Source organism: Epinephelus moara, chromosome 16 (genome assembly GCF_006386435.1).
Source record: "Epinephelus moara isolate mb chromosome 16, YSFRI_EMoa_1.0, whole genome shotgun sequence".
NCBI lineage: Eukaryota > Metazoa > Chordata > Actinopteri > Perciformes > Serranidae > Epinephelus > Epinephelus moara.
The window spans coordinates 40,102,035-40,121,745 of record NC_065521.1 but is presented as its reverse complement, the minus strand read 5'-3'; the positions used below and the strand labels follow the sequence as shown (position 1 = coordinate 40,121,745).

General features: G+C 40.4%; 1 protein-coding gene across 1 annotated transcript in view; it reads left to right on the top strand.

Moving 5' to 3' along the window:
• Positions 1-5,854: 5,854 nt before the first annotated feature.
• The window catches only part of vwa5b1 (von Willebrand factor A domain containing 5B1), a 49,369-nt gene continuing 35,512 nt past the window's right edge, over positions 5,855-19,711 (top strand). The window contains exons 1-6 of the mRNA XM_050064851.1: positions 5,855-5,989; positions 10,007-10,163; positions 10,358-10,519; positions 12,391-12,610; positions 12,757-12,911; positions 16,356-16,487. Coding sequence (XP_049920808.1) covers positions 10,025-10,163; positions 10,358-10,519; positions 12,391-12,610; positions 12,757-12,911; positions 16,356-16,487 — 808 coding nt within the window. The 5' untranslated portion in view covers positions 5,855-5,989; positions 10,007-10,024. The remainder of the gene's footprint in view (positions 5,990-10,006; positions 10,164-10,357; positions 10,520-12,390; positions 12,611-12,756; positions 12,912-16,355; positions 16,488-19,711) is intronic.

Below are 19,711 nucleotides of genomic sequence, written 5' to 3'. Positions count from 1 at the left end.
TAAAGACCTGGGCCACAAGGAGCAACGAATCAAAGTGATGAATAGCCGAGAAATGACGATGCTGATCATTTTAACGACAGCTTATATTAACTAATTTCGTGGCATATTGTGAAGTGAAATTTAAAGAAAATTCCAAAAAAGGAAGCTTTTCACAGCTGTTTCATTTACCCGTTAATTACTCTTGAAACATCACAAGTATATTAGCTGTAAATTATATTTTCTACATAATAATAATCTTCTTCGTGTAGCTGTAAAACAAAAAAAGATATATTTTATTTCTTTAAAGAACGAAAAATAAGTACTTAGATGCATATTTCTATTTTTACGATTTTTATGAGGGCTACCTGAAGGCACCGCAGTGCTTCCACCCTGTTTGCAGAGAACCTGCTGACACACCCATCATCACACATTATAAACACATACTTACACATGATGAGGTATTTTACCTATTAAAGGTCAAAGACTGGTGCGATTTATTTATAAAAACCCTTTAAAAAAACTTTTTGCAACAGCATGTTGTATAAAATATTTATATTTTTCATTTTAAACTTGCTTTGCATGCCATAAATCTTACTCTCTAAATGTCATCTGAGGTGTTATGATGTAGTTTCCTCACAACACTCACTGTTGTAAGCATTTAGTGTATAAATCTGTATGAGCTGAAGTATTTTCAAATCAAATTCATGTTTATGTTTTTATAGGCCTATTATTGTATCTTTTACGTCTGTAAATAAATAAAATGTATTAGCCTATTTTCATTAGCTAATTATTATTTTAATTATCATTTACACTGCCAATTATTATTTTTGATTACTAATCATTATTTTCTATACAGTAAGAGGGTTAACAGCTAAATTCCAGCTGTGGATAAAGTACTCAGGTCTTTTACTTGAGTAAAGTAGCGATAGGGAGTAGAAATACTTTGTTAGTATTAGCATCAAAACCAATGGCGTAAGGTAGTTACAGTGGGCCCCAGTGCACACTGTCGAGCACATCTATAGCAATCATCATTACATATCTGTATGTAACAAAATACCAAAGAAAATAAGAAATTATTCATTTAATTTAACAACCTTAATAGGTGATTTATAGCTATCAAGTCAAGCCAAATTTATTTATAAAGCACATTTAAAAACAACCCAAGTTGACCAAAGTGCTGCACAGTTAAAAATGAATAAAAGAGATACAACTGAAGTAAAATAATAAACTGAACAAAAACAGCAACCAACATAGATCAAGGCACAAATAAACACATAGGCAACATCAGGACTCAAAAGCTTTAGTAAAAAGGAGCCTTGATTTAAAAGAGTCGATGGAGGGGGCAAGTCTGACAGAGGGGGGGATGCTGTTCCAGAGTCTGGGGGCTGCGACCGCAAAGGCACGGTCACCCCTGAGTTTAAAATAAGTGCGTGGAACAGTTAAAAGCCCTAGGTCAGCCGACCTGAGGGGTCTGGAGATGGAGTATGGGGTTAAAAGTTCTGTCATGTAGGAAGGTGCCACTCCATTCAGGGCTTTGTATGTGAATAAAGGAAGTTTAAAATCAATACGGTGCTGCACTGGCAGCCAGTGGAGAGAGGCTAGGACAGGGGTGATGTGGTCTCTCTTACAGGTACCTGTCAAAAGTCTGGCTACAGCGTTATGTACTACTTGTAAACAGGAGACAGATGACTGATTAAATCCAGTGTAAAGAGTAGTAGCTATAGATTAAGTGTATCATTTAGTTATAGGTGCTATTGGCTATTTTACAAAAAAGAGGAAATGGAGTGTCAGGATGGAGATAGGTTTGTCTTTTTCAACAGCATATTTAGCAAACGGCACCGTTTTTAATTTAATGAGAGTTCTAATTTGAACATATTTCCAAGGTGGCAATCACTCCTAAGGGCCCATTCTCCACCCAGTACACTGTTGGAGGGCCCACTCTCTGAACTCAAGGACATTACAAGTACTTCAAAATGTGCTTTAGTACAGCACTTGAATGAATGTTCCAAGTAACTGCTAAAGTTCACTTAAATCTAGAGGGTAATGTTTTTTATTCACTGATCAATCATGTGGGCAAAACATCATACATGGGTCAAACCATACATCCATTACAAATTCCCAGAGCCCGAGGTGACTTCTTCAGATGCTTGTTTTGTTGACCAACAATCCCAAACCTAAAAACATTCTGTTTTTATGACCACATTAGACAAAGCAATCCTCACATCTGACAGGCTGAAACTGGAGAGTGTTTAGCAGTTTTGCTTAAAAAATACCTTGCAGATAATTTCTGTCTACTGACTAATGGAGTAATTGTTTCAGCTCTAACACACAGCAGGAGAACTCAGTGATGGGAACAGAAATATTTTTCAAGTATAAAAGGCAAAAAAAAAACATTAATCACAACTTCCTGTTCCCCTTATTAATTAACAACATGCTTGATTACCTCGCGTCTAATGGAGACACAGCCTCACTGTTCAAGGTAGAGCTGAGACAATTAGCCGACTCATTGGTGACTCAGTCTTTTAAGTAACATTGTCTGGTTCCAGTTTCCTTATTATGAGAATTATGCGGTTTTCTTTGTCTTATTTAAGAGACTGATGACAGTGACAGAGACCCCTTTGCTGTCACTGAGTAAACTGCGACCCCTGACTAAGTGACATTACTTATGGATATTTCATATTATATTCAACACATAACAATAACAGTACAAAATAACTGATAACCTGTTCAATTAACCTCAATAGTGAACACAATAACTGCAGAAACTTTGTGTAAACAGTGATTTAAATGAATTTTAGGCAGATTATTTCCAGAGATGAGTTTTCCTGATATTTGTCAAATTTGACAAATTCTGTGTTTTCTTCTCCACAACTCTTGCTCATTGTTCTGCTCGCTCTTAGGTGGGTTTGACCTCGTGTTTATCTAACGTAGGATGAGGCTGTCTGGCAGAGAGTGAGGGATCTGTGAATATAGCTTGTGTTCAGGGTCTTCGCTTTGCCCTCATCCTGTGAGATTTGTGAGAAGTTTATATCTTGAACGATAATCTCAACTTTAAAAATAACAATTTCATTTTGTTTCTTTTACAGGAATGAATAGAAAGCTGAGATATAGGCCTACTTAAGATTAAGAAGAGCTAGCAAATCCCCCATGAAGCTTTGGTGACCCTATAGGGGGGTCAGGACCTTCAGGTTGGGAACCAGTGTCACAGCAATTGTTACCATTCTCTAACACAGTGATTCCCAAGTGGTCCAGATTTCTCCTCAGCCCTTAGTTCAAGGTCCACACAGTTTCTTATATTCAGTGTCATAACTGCGTTTGGCCATGTCGTCGAGCTAGTTTGCTTTCTCTGTTAAGTAGCTGTCCATTATTAACTCACTCTACAGCAGGAAATGGGACTTCATAATAACAGGTTTGTGTCAAAAATTCACTGCACTTGAAAATAACGTGTGCTTTTTACATACTTGACACATTTGCCAGTCACTTGGGGTCAATTCAGAATGGAATGTGACCCACTTTTGGACCGTGACCCACCAGTTGGTAACCACCAACCATATTAATCTATAATTTGGAGTGTTGACTGGTGGCTGGAAAGGTGCCAGTTCGCCTCCTGGGCACTGCTGAGGTGTCCATGAGCAAGGCACCAAACCCCCAACTGCTAAGGGCGCCGGTCCATGGGTAGCCCCCTCGCTCTGACACCTCTCCATTTAATTTAAATACATCTTCTTCTTCTTCTGTTATGAAAACAGTCTTTAGCTGCAGCCCTACAACTCAAAGTCACTTATGTCAAATTAAGGGCAAATGTGTGTATGAAACAAAAGTCTGTAACATCTGGTTTATAGACGCCAAAGATATTTAGTTGCACACCTGAGAGTTGGGATTCTTCTTCTTGTCATTGAGGTTAGGCGATTTAACAACATTCAGGAGGAAAACAGAAAGTGTTATTTGCTTGAGGTGAAAAGTGAGTGCCATTTTCTTTTATACTGTGCAAACTATGATGCCTTATTAATGTTCCTTAAAATGGCTCGACTAAACATGGATGTTATCTGACGCTCAGATGACCCAAAGCCAGAATGACTGTTTAATCTTGATGTGTTTAAGTTTGCCAATTTTGTCACAAAAGCCTGGAATAGAAGGCAAGATAGATTCGTATTAATTAGTATTTATTTTGATTTTTAAGTGCTACACAGTCATTGTGAGTGATCCATGAAGTCCGTCTTACACAATGAATGAATGACTTCATTTCTAACCCCCCCCCAAAAAAGTAGTAAACATATATGCCCCTACCCCTTTCTTACATTTCTTCTTTTAACTCATGTATTATTTCAACAAATTCCCAAATTTATCTACAACTAATATACAGCTATCCCCAGTCTCTTTACACCCAATTAAATAAATAAGTAATAAACCCAGTTTATTTACAGACCAAGTACCACCCAGTGTTACAAAGTAAATACGCACTCCCCTAACACAACCTTTCCTCGTTTATATATCTGCCAAAAAATAAAAAATAATGATTTATATTTGTGCTTTAGTCCGCCCCACACACTGAAATACACAGACTTAGTTGTGCCAACACATTGTTTTTTCAAAATGAAATTATCCTCTTTAATTATAACCCCCCTCTCTGTAACTAAACAGTTTTGAATGTTGAATTTCTCGCTTTAAACATGGTCATTACAGTGATTTGATTATGTGAGATACTTTTGTTGCTTTGCTTCATTTTTCTTAGTTTCTTAATCTGAAAATATGTACGTTAGACTCTGGTCCTGGCTTGTTTCATTTTATGGAGTCTTGCAAGCACTTACGGGTCGGGGATAATTACTTGCATGACACAATTATAAAAATTAATTCACTTAATTCATTATGTTACCATGTGTAAAATAATGACCTTCAAATTTAAGTGGAATTTGCCTTCCTATTTGGCTGCTGTGAGAAAGAGAGAAAGTGAATGAGCTCTGTGTGTATGTGTGTGTGTGTGTGTGAGTGTGAGTGAGACCGTGTTTGAGAGGTTGAGAAACAGACAGACAGTTGGAGGGAAGGGGGTGAGGAGGGGGGGTGCAGACCTGGTTTTATTGGCTGCAAGTTAATTCAATTTGAAGGCGGATGCTGAGATTCAACCCACCCACACACACCCACACTCACACATGCACTCACACATCCACAGGGGTATACACATACACAGATAGACACCATCTTTCACAACTACCAAAATGACTCTATAAACACATATTAATTGTCATGGTAACCTCGCAAGAAAACAGATGGATCAAACCAAGTGATCTGAAAACATGGAGACAGCCAAGCACCCACGTTGGATTGGAAACATTAAGGGCTTTTCCAATCACGGCCGAGGGAGGAAGAGGGAGAGATTATAGGTGATATGAGGGGGACATTAATCCTGCCTCACCCACCCATCTGTCCCTACAAGTATTCATTCTCTGTCCTGGTGTTACGATGCATGTCTGATCCCTGGCTATTAAAAGGGATACCTGAATGGTTCCTGTTGTCATCGATGTCAGGAGAGGGCTGCTGGAGTGAGTGGGTGGTGCTGATGCTTTGACTCTGATGGGAAGGGGGATGTTTATTTGAAGACCCTCTGTCTCAGCCCCCCTCTCTCTCTCTCTCAAAGCCTCCAACTCCAGCATCCACAGGGAGGAGGAGGAGGAGGAGGAGGAGGAAGAGGAAGAGGAGGCGGAGAATAAATGAAACAGTTTCTGCAACCACATGTTGCTGTGCTTGATTTGAACTGCTGCAGCAGCCCCTGCCTGCCTACCTTCCCCTTTCTTTGCATTGTTACGTCCAACTAACGATGTGGCTGCTGCATCTGTAGTTCCTGCCACCTGTGGCAGCAGCACTCCTATTCCCCCTACGCCACACAGAGAGAGAGAGAGAACCAAAAAAGGGGAGCTGAGAGAGGTCGGAGAGGAAGAGGAGGAGGATATCTTTCATGATAAGTGGACTTCTGACAGACAGAGCTCCTCGCTGCATACCCAGCTGACACAAATGAGAGGTAAGATAATGAGGCTGATGCTGTGATCATATCTGATGCATTTTAACGCCGCAGTGTGTCTCTGTGATGATGCATATATTAAACATCCCTGTCATTTGTTTGAAATCAAGAAAAGGTCACGCCAGTCAGATGATTAAAAACTAGCAGTGATGCGTCTTGATTTGTGCAGTGTAAACAGACATACCAGACACTGTGTGTGCTTCAACAGGTGGTTACCACAGTGTCTGCTCTCAGTTGTGACACTAATGAGTGCAGAGGAGTGTGATGGGAAATGTTGAGAGTTGATGGTTTGGTGGTCTTTTAGCAGGAGGGAGGCAGGGTGATTCATGTGACTGAGCCAACCAGGAGAGAAACATCCTGGGACTGCCACTTTTAACACTAATTAAGCTGGAGGACCGTAAAGAAATGGATCTCTTGGAGAAACATGTCATGCAGCTTGTGGATGTCATGTAGTTTTTTAAAGCATAATGTTAATAATTTGAATTTACATTACCTTTTGTTCGAGATAGACCTTTTTAAATTCACAGTAACTGATGTTTTGTGTCTTTTTCTCGTGTCTTATGGTGTCATCTTTTCACTGAAAGCACTTTTTGCAGTCCAGCTTAGCTTGAATTAATTCTTTTGATTCACCTGCATGAGGATGTTGTTTCCATAGAGGGGACAAAGGGATGTATCCCTGTTTGCGTCTCAATCTGCTGTTGACCGGACACATGATGGCACTGTTGAGACAGACAACTAAACACTGTAATTACATCTGTATGACCTTTTCCTCGCCATAAATAACCAAGTGGTGCCTAAAGGGTCCCTTTGACTATTAGAAAGACTGATTGAGTTTGTTATTGATTCTGAAGGACTTCTTGTGTGGCCAGCGAGCGTGAAAGTTGCGTCTGTGGAGATTAGCTGAACCTGTTTGAATTTCCTGAGCGAGTATGTTTTTGCGGTTTGTGTGAGGCAAAGAGATCGCCTGGTGTTTTAATTGCAATCAGTCACAGTGTCATAAATAAAGGCCCGCTTTACAGATGCTACTGGTCAGTCTGCAGGCGAGCGAGCAAGCAGAGCTGTCTCTATGGAAATTGCTTTCGTCATAACACTTCCTATCAAGCCTGTGCTGGGGCTCTGGTTGTGCAGCAGGCGCAGACTCTTGACAGCACATAACCAAGATTGCTGGTGGAGGCGACAGTAACAATGAAGCACAGCCCCACAGCAACAGATAATTTCATTGTATAACTTACATAATTAGCGGCTTCATTCCTCCTCTGGCATTTTTTCTTATATCTGAAGTTTCTGTTTAACCTCACATGGCACTGGATTCTTTCTCTCTCCTGTTACAATATTGTAATAATGATGATACCATCCTGAATGTTTTTTTTATTGCTGTGACCTTTATCTCAACTGCTCAAAGTACCTGTGTCACCCATCCTGGGGCTCCTTGGTTTTACATCATACCATTGGAGATTAATGAGGTCGGAGTATCTATAAAGCCTGCTGCACTGAATTGACATCTAGCTGCTTTCATCTAGTTGTTACAGTCTCTGAGGAGACCTTGCTGTGTGTTTGATGTTAGTGCTGGGCAACAAAATTAGTAAAAAAATAAAGAAAACAGAATTCTACAGTGATATTGAGCCCCAAGTATTAAATACATACTGGTGCAATTATAGAACAAATAAACACATTAATTGTGTAAAATTATACCAAAGGGGTTCATTTTCATTATGTTTTTCTCCATTAATACTTTTTATTTCATTATATCACTTTTCATGACAGCACTAGCTCGACAAGCGCTACCATTTAGCCAGTTAGCACTTATGCTAAGCTTAGCAGTTAGCTAGAGTAACAGCAATGCCAAAGATATTCTCAATTAGTCAATTATTAAGCTGTTGCTTAAAAAAGACAAACAGAGTAACTAATATCACCTTTTTAATTATTTAGCTTCTTAACAAGGCTGCACATAGGCCTACAGGTAGGCCCTACCTAGCATGTTGGGGATAGTAGCTAATGTTAGCTAGCTAACTCAGCATTAGCTTGGCTGTGTTTTGATTGTTTCTCAGAGACAAAGACAGACAGCCTTTCTCTGATAAGAGAAAGCGCTAGCTAATAAGAGCTAGCTAACACTGCTAACACTACCTCTTCACTTAATGCAAAATAATTATCCAGGCTCGCAAGCTAGTTAGCTGGCTAGGTGGGTAACATGAGCAGCTTTGCTTGTTTCTTTTTCGCCCCCTCAAAACTCTTTATATTGGTGTGATTCTCCATTGTTAATAGTTTTTCAACTTGTTTGAGTAACTTTGTTGGTGTCAGTGAAAGGAGATGATAGTTTTTGTCTGTGTACTGCGATAAAGGTCCAGAGTGAAGGATTTAGTGGCATGTAGCAGTGAGGTTGCAACGTTGCAACCAACTGAAACCTCTCTTGTGTGCCAAGCTTGTTAGAGAACTGCGGTGGCCGACATGAAAATACGAAAATACAAAGCCACAAAACATGAAAAAGTGAATGGCCCTGTCTGGTGTTTGGTTTGTCTGGTCTAGAAACAACATGGAGGGCTTTGTGGAAAGGGACCCACTTCTTAAAGACATAACTGACTCATTCTAAGGTAACAAAAACACAACAATTATTATTTTCAGGTGATTATAAACATCATATAATACATCTCTGCCAATATAGAGTGCTCCAGGGATTATGTTTTTCTGTAGGCCAATGCGGAAGTTAGCGTTGTGCTGGTTCCCTCGTCAAAAAGCCTATAGGATTTTTCCACTCAATTTTGGATAATTGCAGAAAATAAGTGCTGTGGCAAACAAAAGTTTATGATATGATAAGTCTTATTTAACAAGATAATCTCACAAATTAACAACACCTTTATGATTTTTGACGCCTAAATGCAGAAGTAATGCTAATGTTAGACTAAAATCAAACTACACTACTGTCGCATGACTTAATATCGCCACCACAACGAAGCTGTAAAGCCGTATTGGGCGTGATGATGTTCAGTAGTGTCATTTAGTCACTTGTCAGCAACCATCTTTCTGAAGACAGATAAACGCTTCAAAGTTCACAAGTGGGATATTTACTGACATATTTTATGTTGCGAACAAAACGGGGAAGTCTCTTCCACGCATGTACAATTACATGCATATGGACAATTATGCAAATAAGGCGATGACGTCATTTAGCGACTTCTAGCGACTTTTAGGACAGCCAATAGCTACTTTTCTTACTGAGGAGTTGGCAACAGTGCTTCCACAGACCTTGGCTCAGACATCTAACCAAAAGGTCGCCAGGGGGCTATTGAGATAATTTGGCTTCACTTTGGGGAGCTGTCATGTCATCTATTCTTATTATATAGTCTATGATTTTAACATTGTAATTGCTCTAGCTAACCCGAGCTAACTGGCTAAGTTTGGTAGCAGAAGGTTTGTGATTGGCCGACAGGTACAAGGATGGTGAAATAATTATATAATGAATATTTAATAAAGCTATTTTATTATTACAGTAAGAAAAACGAAATAACATTTCATAATAAGTCAATAAATTAGTTATGTTTTAATAATTTCTTCAGTTGTTTCAATTATACATTTTACACAATTCATTCTAATATTTTAATCATGTCCTTCTTATATAAGGATCTGCTGTGTAGGATTTAGGGGCATTTATTGAGGGCAGAAATGTTTTCTTAAGTTTATAAAGACTTAAAAAATAAGAATCATTGTGTTTTTGTTACCTTAGAATGAACCATATGGAGCAAGTCCTTGTCCATGCAGTCTGCCATGTTGTCTCTATATAGTCCAGAACAGTCAAACCAAACACTGGCTCTAGATAGGGCCCTTTGCGTTTTTGTGTCGGTCAGGATCCTACACGCATGGCACACTGAAGAAATTTCAGTTCTGCATCCTCACCTGAAATGCCACTAAACCCCACACACTGGACCTTTAATTAATATTGAACAAAATGCAGGTGGCAGCTTTTGTTTCCGAGGCACGATCATGATGTATAATTTATTTTTCTGACATGTGGCAACAAACCAGAGTCCTAAAACCAGCACCATGCCTGGACTCATTAACAAGGAGAACAGGAGCGCTCTGCCCCTCAGCGTCTCTGACATCACTTCCTGTGTAAGGGGTTATACTCTGGCCATGACAGCCTCTATGACCTACGAAAATATTGAGGATCATGCAATTGAGGGTGAGTGAGCACACTACAGGAGTCTAATTTGTTTACCTCAGCCATGTGAACACTAGCCACTTTCAGTCAGTTTAAACCCACTCTCTGCTCTGAAACACACGGTTGTGAAATTATTGACTGAATATGTGTAACTGCTTGTTTTCTGCCTCTGGTTCATGCTCATATTTCTTTTCTTTTCTCCAACTGCCCTCTAGGAATTTTCATTTATCCGCTGGAGGAAAATTCTATTGTTGTGGGGTTTGAATCTATGATATCCAGTCAGATTATAACACTGCAAATCAAAGACAAGGCAAAAATTGACGACTGTTATCTGGATTGCTGCAACACATCTAATGGAGCCCTGCAGAGTGGCAGCGGTAAGATTAAAGCTGCTCAAATCAATATTGTTATATTAACCATGGATCGAATTACTATGTGTGAAACCCTGTCTCCAGCAGCAGCAGGTACCTGTTTTCAGTGAAAAATCTCAAAGCCACTGTGTGCTAGTGTGCTATTTGGGGACTATCTGGTGAACATAGTGAAGCATTTAGCAGCTAAAGAACCAGTTATTTTCCAAAGGAGTTGTTGGAGATCAAAACAGAGCTAAAGAAGAGTAAATATTTGACTCACAGTGGACAACAAGCGACAACATCCAAGGCTGAAAAATGAAGCCAACACAGAAGTGCCAAAAATTGCAGTTCCTTGAATGGCCACTTGGGGCTGGCTCCTGTAGCCAGTCACTCCCCACAGACCCCCATGTTAAAATGCCCAGATTTACAGCAGAAATAAACATGTTTACAGCCTGGTACCAAAAAAAAAACCCCAAACAGTTTGCTCTCTATAGCTAATTCCCCCCTTTATGACAACTGTACAGGGGTTAAATTATATAACTCACTTGTTTACATTTTATTTATGCAAATTAAGGGAAGGCTGCTTTGAGTGACAGGCTATCTGCTGATAGTGTCCTCCAACACGCTCTCATCCCAAGTTGTCACATATCGCCACTTTGTCAGTGGCCTTTCACGTCTATGTATTCTCTTAGGTAATCTACTGTGTTTGCTGTTGACGTTCTTGGACACCACAACCAACACCAGGATGTCAACAAAAGCACATGGTTGGGTTTAGGCAACAAAAGCACGGGATTAGGGTTAGAAAAAACACCAAGGTTTGGCTCTACATTCATACGGGAAGCGAACACCAGGCTACCCGGTGAAAGTTTGATGGACCCATCCATCATCCCTCCCAACTACCCTGTAGGGACTTTCCTGCTCCGTATATTACGACGTTACCGGCAGCATGCCAAGCTGACACCATTCAGTGGCGTATCATACCGCCACCACAGGTGCTCTGGCTTGCATTTTTTTAAGGTTGTCTGAAAGATGTCTTCAAATTAATGTCAAGCTTACATGGTGTCTGCTGGATGTGTACAATAGCTGTGGAAACCTTAAAAGGTGATTATGCAGGTTTAAAGGGGGCACATACTCCAGTGCTTTAATGTTATGTCTTCAGTGTTATCTCGGATCAGGACTATGACTACAAACTTTGTTATCAGCTCGTTACTTGTCATTCATTAGCTCCAGTGCACCGCTTGACAAAAAGCTTGACAACGGCGATAGTCCAGCATGTGGGGCTGATTGGCTGTTTGAGTCTCCCCACAGTGCTCATTTTTTTATTTTAACCGAGAAATCGCTGTCATGTTAACCACTCAACAACCACTCAACTTGAACTCAGTGGCGTGGGTGGATTCAAGGGTCTGATACACAACTTGATCAAAAAGCTTCCATTACAAACGAGGAGTGAGGTTTTTGACATTTACCAGACAGAGAGGTTCGAAGGAAATGTTGCATTAAGGGAAATGTAGGATGTAGCTTTTTGTAGCCTGACTCATTCTTAAGAAAGAAAAATAGGATATCTCTTCTGCTGCTTTCATTTTGATCACTGATTTTTAAATTTGTCTCTCGTGAACTTTATAGAAGTTCAAAATTAAAATTTGAACTTCCCTTTAAGTCTTCTGGAAGACATTTTCATCAGATGGGCAGTTTTCATGGATATAAGTGAAGTAATATAGTATAATGGTTCCAGAAGAGTGTGATATAATAATGTCATTATAGTGTGCTAATTAAGTCTGTATCACTCTCTATGTTTGAACATTAAAATGTATTTAAGACATCGAAGATAACTCAGTCATAGGAATTGTGTGGTAAAATTAAAAGATTTGGTCGTTTACTAATCTCGTCTGGTGTCACAGGGCACATAGTGATTGATGAGGACCTCGGGAGGACAGTGTTAGTGGTCAACCTCGGGGTCATCCCTCCCATGGAGACGGTCCATATTCTGGTCAGTACCTCCTCTGAGCTCTCCACCCTGCCCAACGGAGGCATCAGTGTCTCGTCCCCTCCGGTGTGTACACCTCGGGTACAGAGGACCATCAACGAGGAGCAGGGACTGTCCCCAAACTTCTCCAGAACGTAAGAATGATGGGACATGTTCATTTTTTGGCATTGTAGACTAAATTTTAGGGCCTATATGTATGAATGGGAAGTGATTAAACTAACATTTTCTATGTTCAGTCAAGATGGCTCCATTTTATGTAATTTTGCTTTGCTACTTTTAGGCGGGACAAGCATAGCTGTGCCTCAAGTCCCCACGATCAAACTCCCAACTCCCCTCAACTGTGGTTGGCTTCACTGCTGGAGGAGGAGGCCATCAACTCAATGGACTACGAGTTTAACTTCCAGCTGGAGATTCGGGCTCCCTATCTCCTCGCAGGTCAGATAATAACACAATACTAGTGATATATGTGGTAGCTCCACTAGTCAACAATGGAAATGTACCCATGATCCACCTAAAAATAATTTTGCCATGGGTGTAATGGTATGTTAGGCGTGATCACTTCAGCTACCCTGTAATCAAGGATTGTTTTTCAGTGCTCCTTGAAAGCTAAGTTGTAATTGCAGTGCAGACAAGGAAACGTGTGTTTTACTATGTCACACGTTGCTGAATACTGTTATAGCTGGGTACAACCAACATTACTGGGCAGCATTAAACTTGTTAAAGACATGATCTGACATTTTGGTAAATTCACTAATTTATTTTCTTGCTTGTGTGTGAGTGAGATGAGAAGATCAATACCTCTCACATGTCTGTCCATTCGATATGAAGCTACAGTCAGGAGACGGTTAGCTTAGCTTAGCATTGATACAGGAAGAAACCACAATCTTGGCTCTGTCCAAAGATACAAGCACCTTTAAAAGTCACCAATTATCACTAATGTGTTTAATTTGTACAAGTCTTCTTGTCGGTGTGAGGTTGTCAGGCAATTTGCGGAGCCTCTAGGAAGTCACCGCTCCCAGTCAAGACACTGTCATGTAACCCCATGTCTTAATTAGTAAGCTTTGCAGGTGCTGGTAATTGGATTTTGTTACGTTTGGACCAGGCCTGGAATTTCATCATTTTAAGGGCGAGGCCACTTGGCCTTTGGTGTTGTCAATTTCTTTGAGGGCACGCAGGCCAAATGTCAGGGCAGGCCATCAGATAAAACACTGATTGTAAAGGTCCAGTGTGCAGGGTTTAGGGGAATACACTGGCAGAAATGTAATATAATATAATAAGTATGTTTGCTTTAGTGTATAATCACCTGAAAATAAGACTTTTCGTGACTTCAGATGAGCCGTTTATATCTACGTAGGAAGTGGGTCCTTGTCTTCGGAGACCGGCCTGTTTCTACAGTAGCCCAGGACGAACAAACCACACAGTGTTTTTACGCTGGCCATCATATCTGAAAAACACAGATTTTTTTTTTCAGTGCAACTTCTTTATTCAGTGTTTTGACCAGTTTTATTACCTGGTCCATTTGTTTTGGAGAGGTAGAGACCTCTGCAGATAATTCGGCTCACAGTAAAAACCTCCAGAACAGTGAACACTGCAGGAATTGTAACCAGGAGAAGTTTCAGCTGGTTGTAATTTGCAATCTTCACCACTAGATGCCACTATATCCCCCTAAATCTTACACACTGTTTTAAGTCCAAGGAAATGATAAATTTAACTAAGGGTTGGGGATGATTTTATTTAGGCTATAACTATCATTGAAATAAATACATGAATAAATACAACAGCTGCTCCTCTCTCAGCTCTGTGTCTTGGTCCTTCATAGTTCGATTAAAGGGACTCATTGCAAAATTCAGAGCATACAAGTTGTCTGCACACGGTTCTCAACATGGAGGTGGCTGAGCTGTCAGCTAGCAGCTAACAATGCAAATCCATAAACTGCGCTAAACAAGGAAAACAGTGCTGACAGAGCTAACTAGGGGGAAACCGAAGATTGGGCACCATGCTGCCTTAATGACGCCCTCCTGATATCAGCGGTAACCAGCATATGAGCCCAGTACAAAGTGGCGGCAATGAGCTAGCCAGTGAAATATACACATGCATTAACATGCGCATGCAGAAACCAACCACAGAGAAACTTGTACATAGCAAAGTTGTTTGCTGCTATACTTTGAATGTCGCATACAGTTTCTTTCATGACTCATTTCCACAGTTCTGTTTTGTGTCCATATTTCAGTACAGTACACGAAGTATGCCCCTAGTGTTCAATGCAAGCAAATGCATCTCTTTATGGATGGATAAAACGCCACCGCAGAATTAGTCTGGGGCTGTTAGTGGCCGTTTTGGTAAGGAACTGGAACCAGGGCGAGTGAGACAGGATCCGGAATTTGATGGATGCGCCTTTCCGTCAAAATAAAAGCACCAAGCTAATAAAAATGCGGTGAAACTTTAATTTAAAGAATATAATTTACAAGAAAAGCCCCAAGCCATTAAGTTAATCGATTTTCTTACACCCCTCATCACCCTAAATCGATGGTGCGCCAGAATTTAAAGTTTTACTTTGGTGAACACTTTTACTTTGGTGAATTTGGTGAATTCCACATCCGCTCTCTAGACCGGAACCACAATCCAGACAAAATTCAGAATGAATAGAAACTGGTGACACGAGGCTACCGCAGAATAGTCAGAAAAGTTGATTTTGAGTGTTTTTAGCCGTCTAATTTAGTGGAATATGTGCATGCAGCAATGCAGAGACAAAAACAGGACCAATAATTGCAACAGATGAGTGAGGAGGTTGGCCTGTTGGAAAGGCACAGAGGTTCTAATATATGCATACGTACACACGAAAGTCTCTAGTTGTGTTTTTTGTTTTTGTCAAACTGTCATCACAAGTTGATGATGCCCAATAACGATTCAGAATCTTAGCAAAAGTGTCTTAAAATGTATTGGCAGGAAAGAGGAAGTAGAGAAGATCAGCTATGGCAGTGCAGACTGACACCAAGGCCACTGTGGCCGTGGGGCATAATTTTCTGGGGGTCTAAAGGCCAAGCTGAAAGGGCACGGCGGCCATGGCCTTCATGGTCCATTCATGACATTACAGCCTGGTTTGGACAGAGCCAGGCAAGCTGTTTTTGGCCTTTTGGTTGAGCCGTATGTGCGCAGGGCTATTTATGCCTAAATGGTCTGGTTATTGTTGTTCTCATCTAGTATTGTTCTTATCTGCACTATGGTCCCGCAACTGATTTAATATAATTTTAAATGTAACCTTACAAACAAGGGAAACGGTTGCACTACTCTTGCAACAGTAGTCTGCAACTGTAACACAGTCAGCGCACTATGTTGGCAACTTGTCTGTGTTGATTGTATGTATATATGTATGTATGTATGTATGTATGTGAATATTGCAGCTGTTTGCACTATACTGCCCAAGACGAATTTCCCTTGCGGGACAATAAAGTTTATCTTATCTTATCTTATCTTTATGCTACACTAAATTAACCGTCTCCAGACTGTAGCTTCATTTGTATCCAACAGTTATGAGAGTGGAATTATTTTCAGCAATAAAATGTATTTGACAAAAACTTTTTACAAAATGTGAAACTATTCCTTTAAACTTGACCACTTGGTGAGCATGGGTGGAAATTCTCACATTAAAACTCTTAACTGCTGGTTATTTATTCTTCATGTCTTCTCAAACTGCAGCAGCTCCTTAAGGCATCAGTGCATAAGTTATGCTGCTTTTTAAATGCTTTGGAGGTGTTTTGCTCTGTGCTCTTTGAAATGTGAGTGTGATTTCAGTGGGACCTGCTGGTTTGTTTTATCACTGTTATTACTGGAGGTGAAGCCGCTGCTTATTTGATCTGCTGTGTCTGCTGCTCTGTGTAGGTGTAGAGAGCCCGTCTCACGCTATCCGAGCCGATGCAGACCCTCTGGCTCGCTCTGCCACCAGTGTCGTCATCACTCTGGCTGACAAGTACACTTATGACTGTCCTGTCAAAATCCTCATCTATCCCAGCGGTACGTCCACAGCTTCAAAACTCACTCACAGCACGACCCTGCAATTAATTAGTCTGTCCTCCCTCTCAAGTACAATATTTTGAAATTGTTTATTTCAGCTCTGTCAAGCCTCTTTTACAGCTCTTATTCGTGTGTGAAGCTTGTAATTAGATCATTTGCGAGGTGATTTACCGCCTCGCTTTATGGTCCTCCTGTTGTATGACATGCCAGCGGAGTCAGACTGCATTGTGTGGGTGTGTAGTGTCAGATCTGTTTTGTTTTTTTTTCTCACTGTGCTCTCGTCTCGCTCTCACTGCCATCTTGACCTGCAGTATGTGTGGGCCAGTTGTCTCCCAGAGGCAGGAATGAGCCCCGGCCTGGCTGATCCAATAGGCCTCTTATGAAGGTTTTGTTCACAAACAGACCTGCTGCCAGTGCTGGTCAATTTAATTCAGCGCAGATCAGTGCTGCAGTTCAATCACCACATGGATGCTCAGCTTGAGCACAGAGATGAGGACGAGGAAACTGAGCTGCATTACGGGCAGGCGTGTGTTAAAACAAAGAAAACGAAACAAAGGAACAGACATGAGCGGTCTATTTTCATCATCAGCTACGTTGATTAATGACCAGAAACACAGGCTGTGTGTGTCATATAAATTACTTTCTGCAGGGCTCACCGAGATAAATTTGAAGACATTTTTTATTACCGCATAGAATTAAATTTAACACCTGGTTTATAGCTGAAGTAAGAAATAAAAACCAATGTGGATGATTAAGAGTCAAGTAAAAATGAGGCTGAAATAGAATGAAAAATGAAAATAAAGATGTATAAAAATACATTCCTAGGCGTGATAATATAGAGCACAATCTGGAGAAGGACTCACAAAGCAAAATCACACTCAGATAAAAGTTTAGGGTCTTAAATCAGGCTCAGGTCTGTAGACGGGTAATCAGTCACTCAGGCAAAAGTATCCGAATCAACAGACAAAAAGGGTGGTTGAAAGGCAAAAATGGTTGAACATACACGCGCAGGAAACACTAGGAAAAGGTCAAGACAATCTGGCAACAAAGTAGGGGAAGACAAAGACTTCAATGCTCTAAGACAAGAGAGACAACGAGAGAGACACAGGTGGAACACATCAGGGCGGGGCGAGTTATCTCAAAGGAGGGAAACCTGACAGGACGTGGGATCTAAAATAAGACGAGACAGTGGTTACCAAAATAAAACAGGACACACAGGGATGACAAATGAACTTGGGGAGCTTGACGGGTCATGACAGAAGATGGTTGGAAATGACACATAAACAATGTAAAAACAGAAACGCCTAAAACCATTGAAATATTATATAAAACTAAAGACACCTTGACCCAGAGCTCACCATATTTACTGTACTGAGCTCTCAGAGTTCCTACCGTGTGGAGATATGAGGGAACACATACAAAATCAACACTAATCCAATTTTCATGCTACACAGAAGACCTTATAAATCGATTTAAATATCTATTGAACCATCTAATGCTCTATTTATTAACTTAACTGCTTTAAAATTTTGTGATCTAGTTCAGTGGTTCTCAACCAGGGGTCCAGGGAGCCCCGGGAGTCCTTGATGAAGTTCCCCAGAAAAATGAGGATTAGTTTATTTTCACTATGTGAGTGTCCATCAAAGCGTTTTTCCCCTGAAAACACCAAGCGGTCCTTTTAGGAAACATCCAGCTGAGAGTGTTTGAATATGTTTTGGAAGTGCAGCGGTTTTTCAGCTGAGACACTTTGGTAGCATCTGGTTGCTATGATACAGAATATCCATGGAAGTAGACATGTTTTTTTAAAGATATTTTTGGGGGCTTCGTTGCCTTTATTTGGGAGGACAGCTATAGTATGAAAGGGGGAGGCAGAGATTCAGAATCACATCCAGGTGAAGATGGGATGAAGGTTGGAATTGAATCTGCGGCCGCAGTAGAAGTAACAAGTAAACATGTTGACACAAGGTAGAGAACTTGCTCTGGATAAGGGAAACGGTGAAGCATGCAGGGAGAGAGGACGGACCTGCTGGTCTGTGTGGGTTCATCAGAGGAAACACAATACAGTATATATGTGATATATTAACAGATTTCTCCTCTGTTGCTGTTGTTTTTCACCACTTGTACATATAAGATGTGGTGGTTAGTCTTTGCGGTATTTGTCCCTCCTCCACTGTGACTGAACGGCCAAAGTGACAGTGACGAACATATTCACGTGTTCCCTTTGCAAAGGACTACAAAAATATACTGGCCCCAGAAGGAAACGCTTTGGTGGACACGGCCCCTAATTCACTACAGAAGTGAGCCCAATATGAGTGAGAGCCACAAGAGTGACTCTTCCAGTCCTAGGTTTCACTTCTTCCACTGTTATCTCCATAACTATAGTTGACCACCACAGAAGTCTCAATCATATCTAACAACAAAAATCTCTTCAGATGGACGTCCCTGATGAGAAATCTTATTAAATGGGGATCCGTGACCCAGTGTGTGTCAATTTTCGGGGTCCACGACATGATAAAGGTTTAGAACCACTCATGTAGTTGATCTTGAAACTGCACAGATACAAAGCATACAGTTATTTGCTTCCTAACTGTATTCAAAGGTCACTTTAAATTAGAAAGAGTCTGTCTGAATTTTAGGGGAATATGTGTGTTTAAAAAACAAGGACGAATGAATAAGGACGAACAAAAGAAAAGATGTACGTCTGTCAAAGGGGTTAATTTATGAGACTGCTGTGACAAGGAATTAAAAATGTGTAGTCACGTTGCAAATTAAAAAAAAAGTTTGAAAGAAACGTAAAAAACTTTATACTTTTTTGGTATAACCTAAACTGATAAGTGAATAAGTTAACTATTATTGTTATGTGTATTTCTTTCAGTTCTTAACGAGGACTGAAATAATTACAAGTAAACACTAGTTATTTAACAAGTGCATGAATTTACCGACATTTATATCACATTTTTGTCAGGACTTGTCGGCACAGTATACAACAATAAATCCCAATAGTATCTTATCTTACTATATAATGACGAAAACTCTGTGTGTGTGTCTGTTCCACGTTTTTTTCCTCACTGACTTGGTCAATCCATGTGAAATTTGGCACAGTGGTAGAGGGTCATGGGAGGATGCGAATGAAGCAATATTACATCAATTGGCCAAAGGGGGGCGCTATAGCAACCGATTGAAATTGCAAACTTTGAATGGGCATATCTCATGCCTCGTATGTC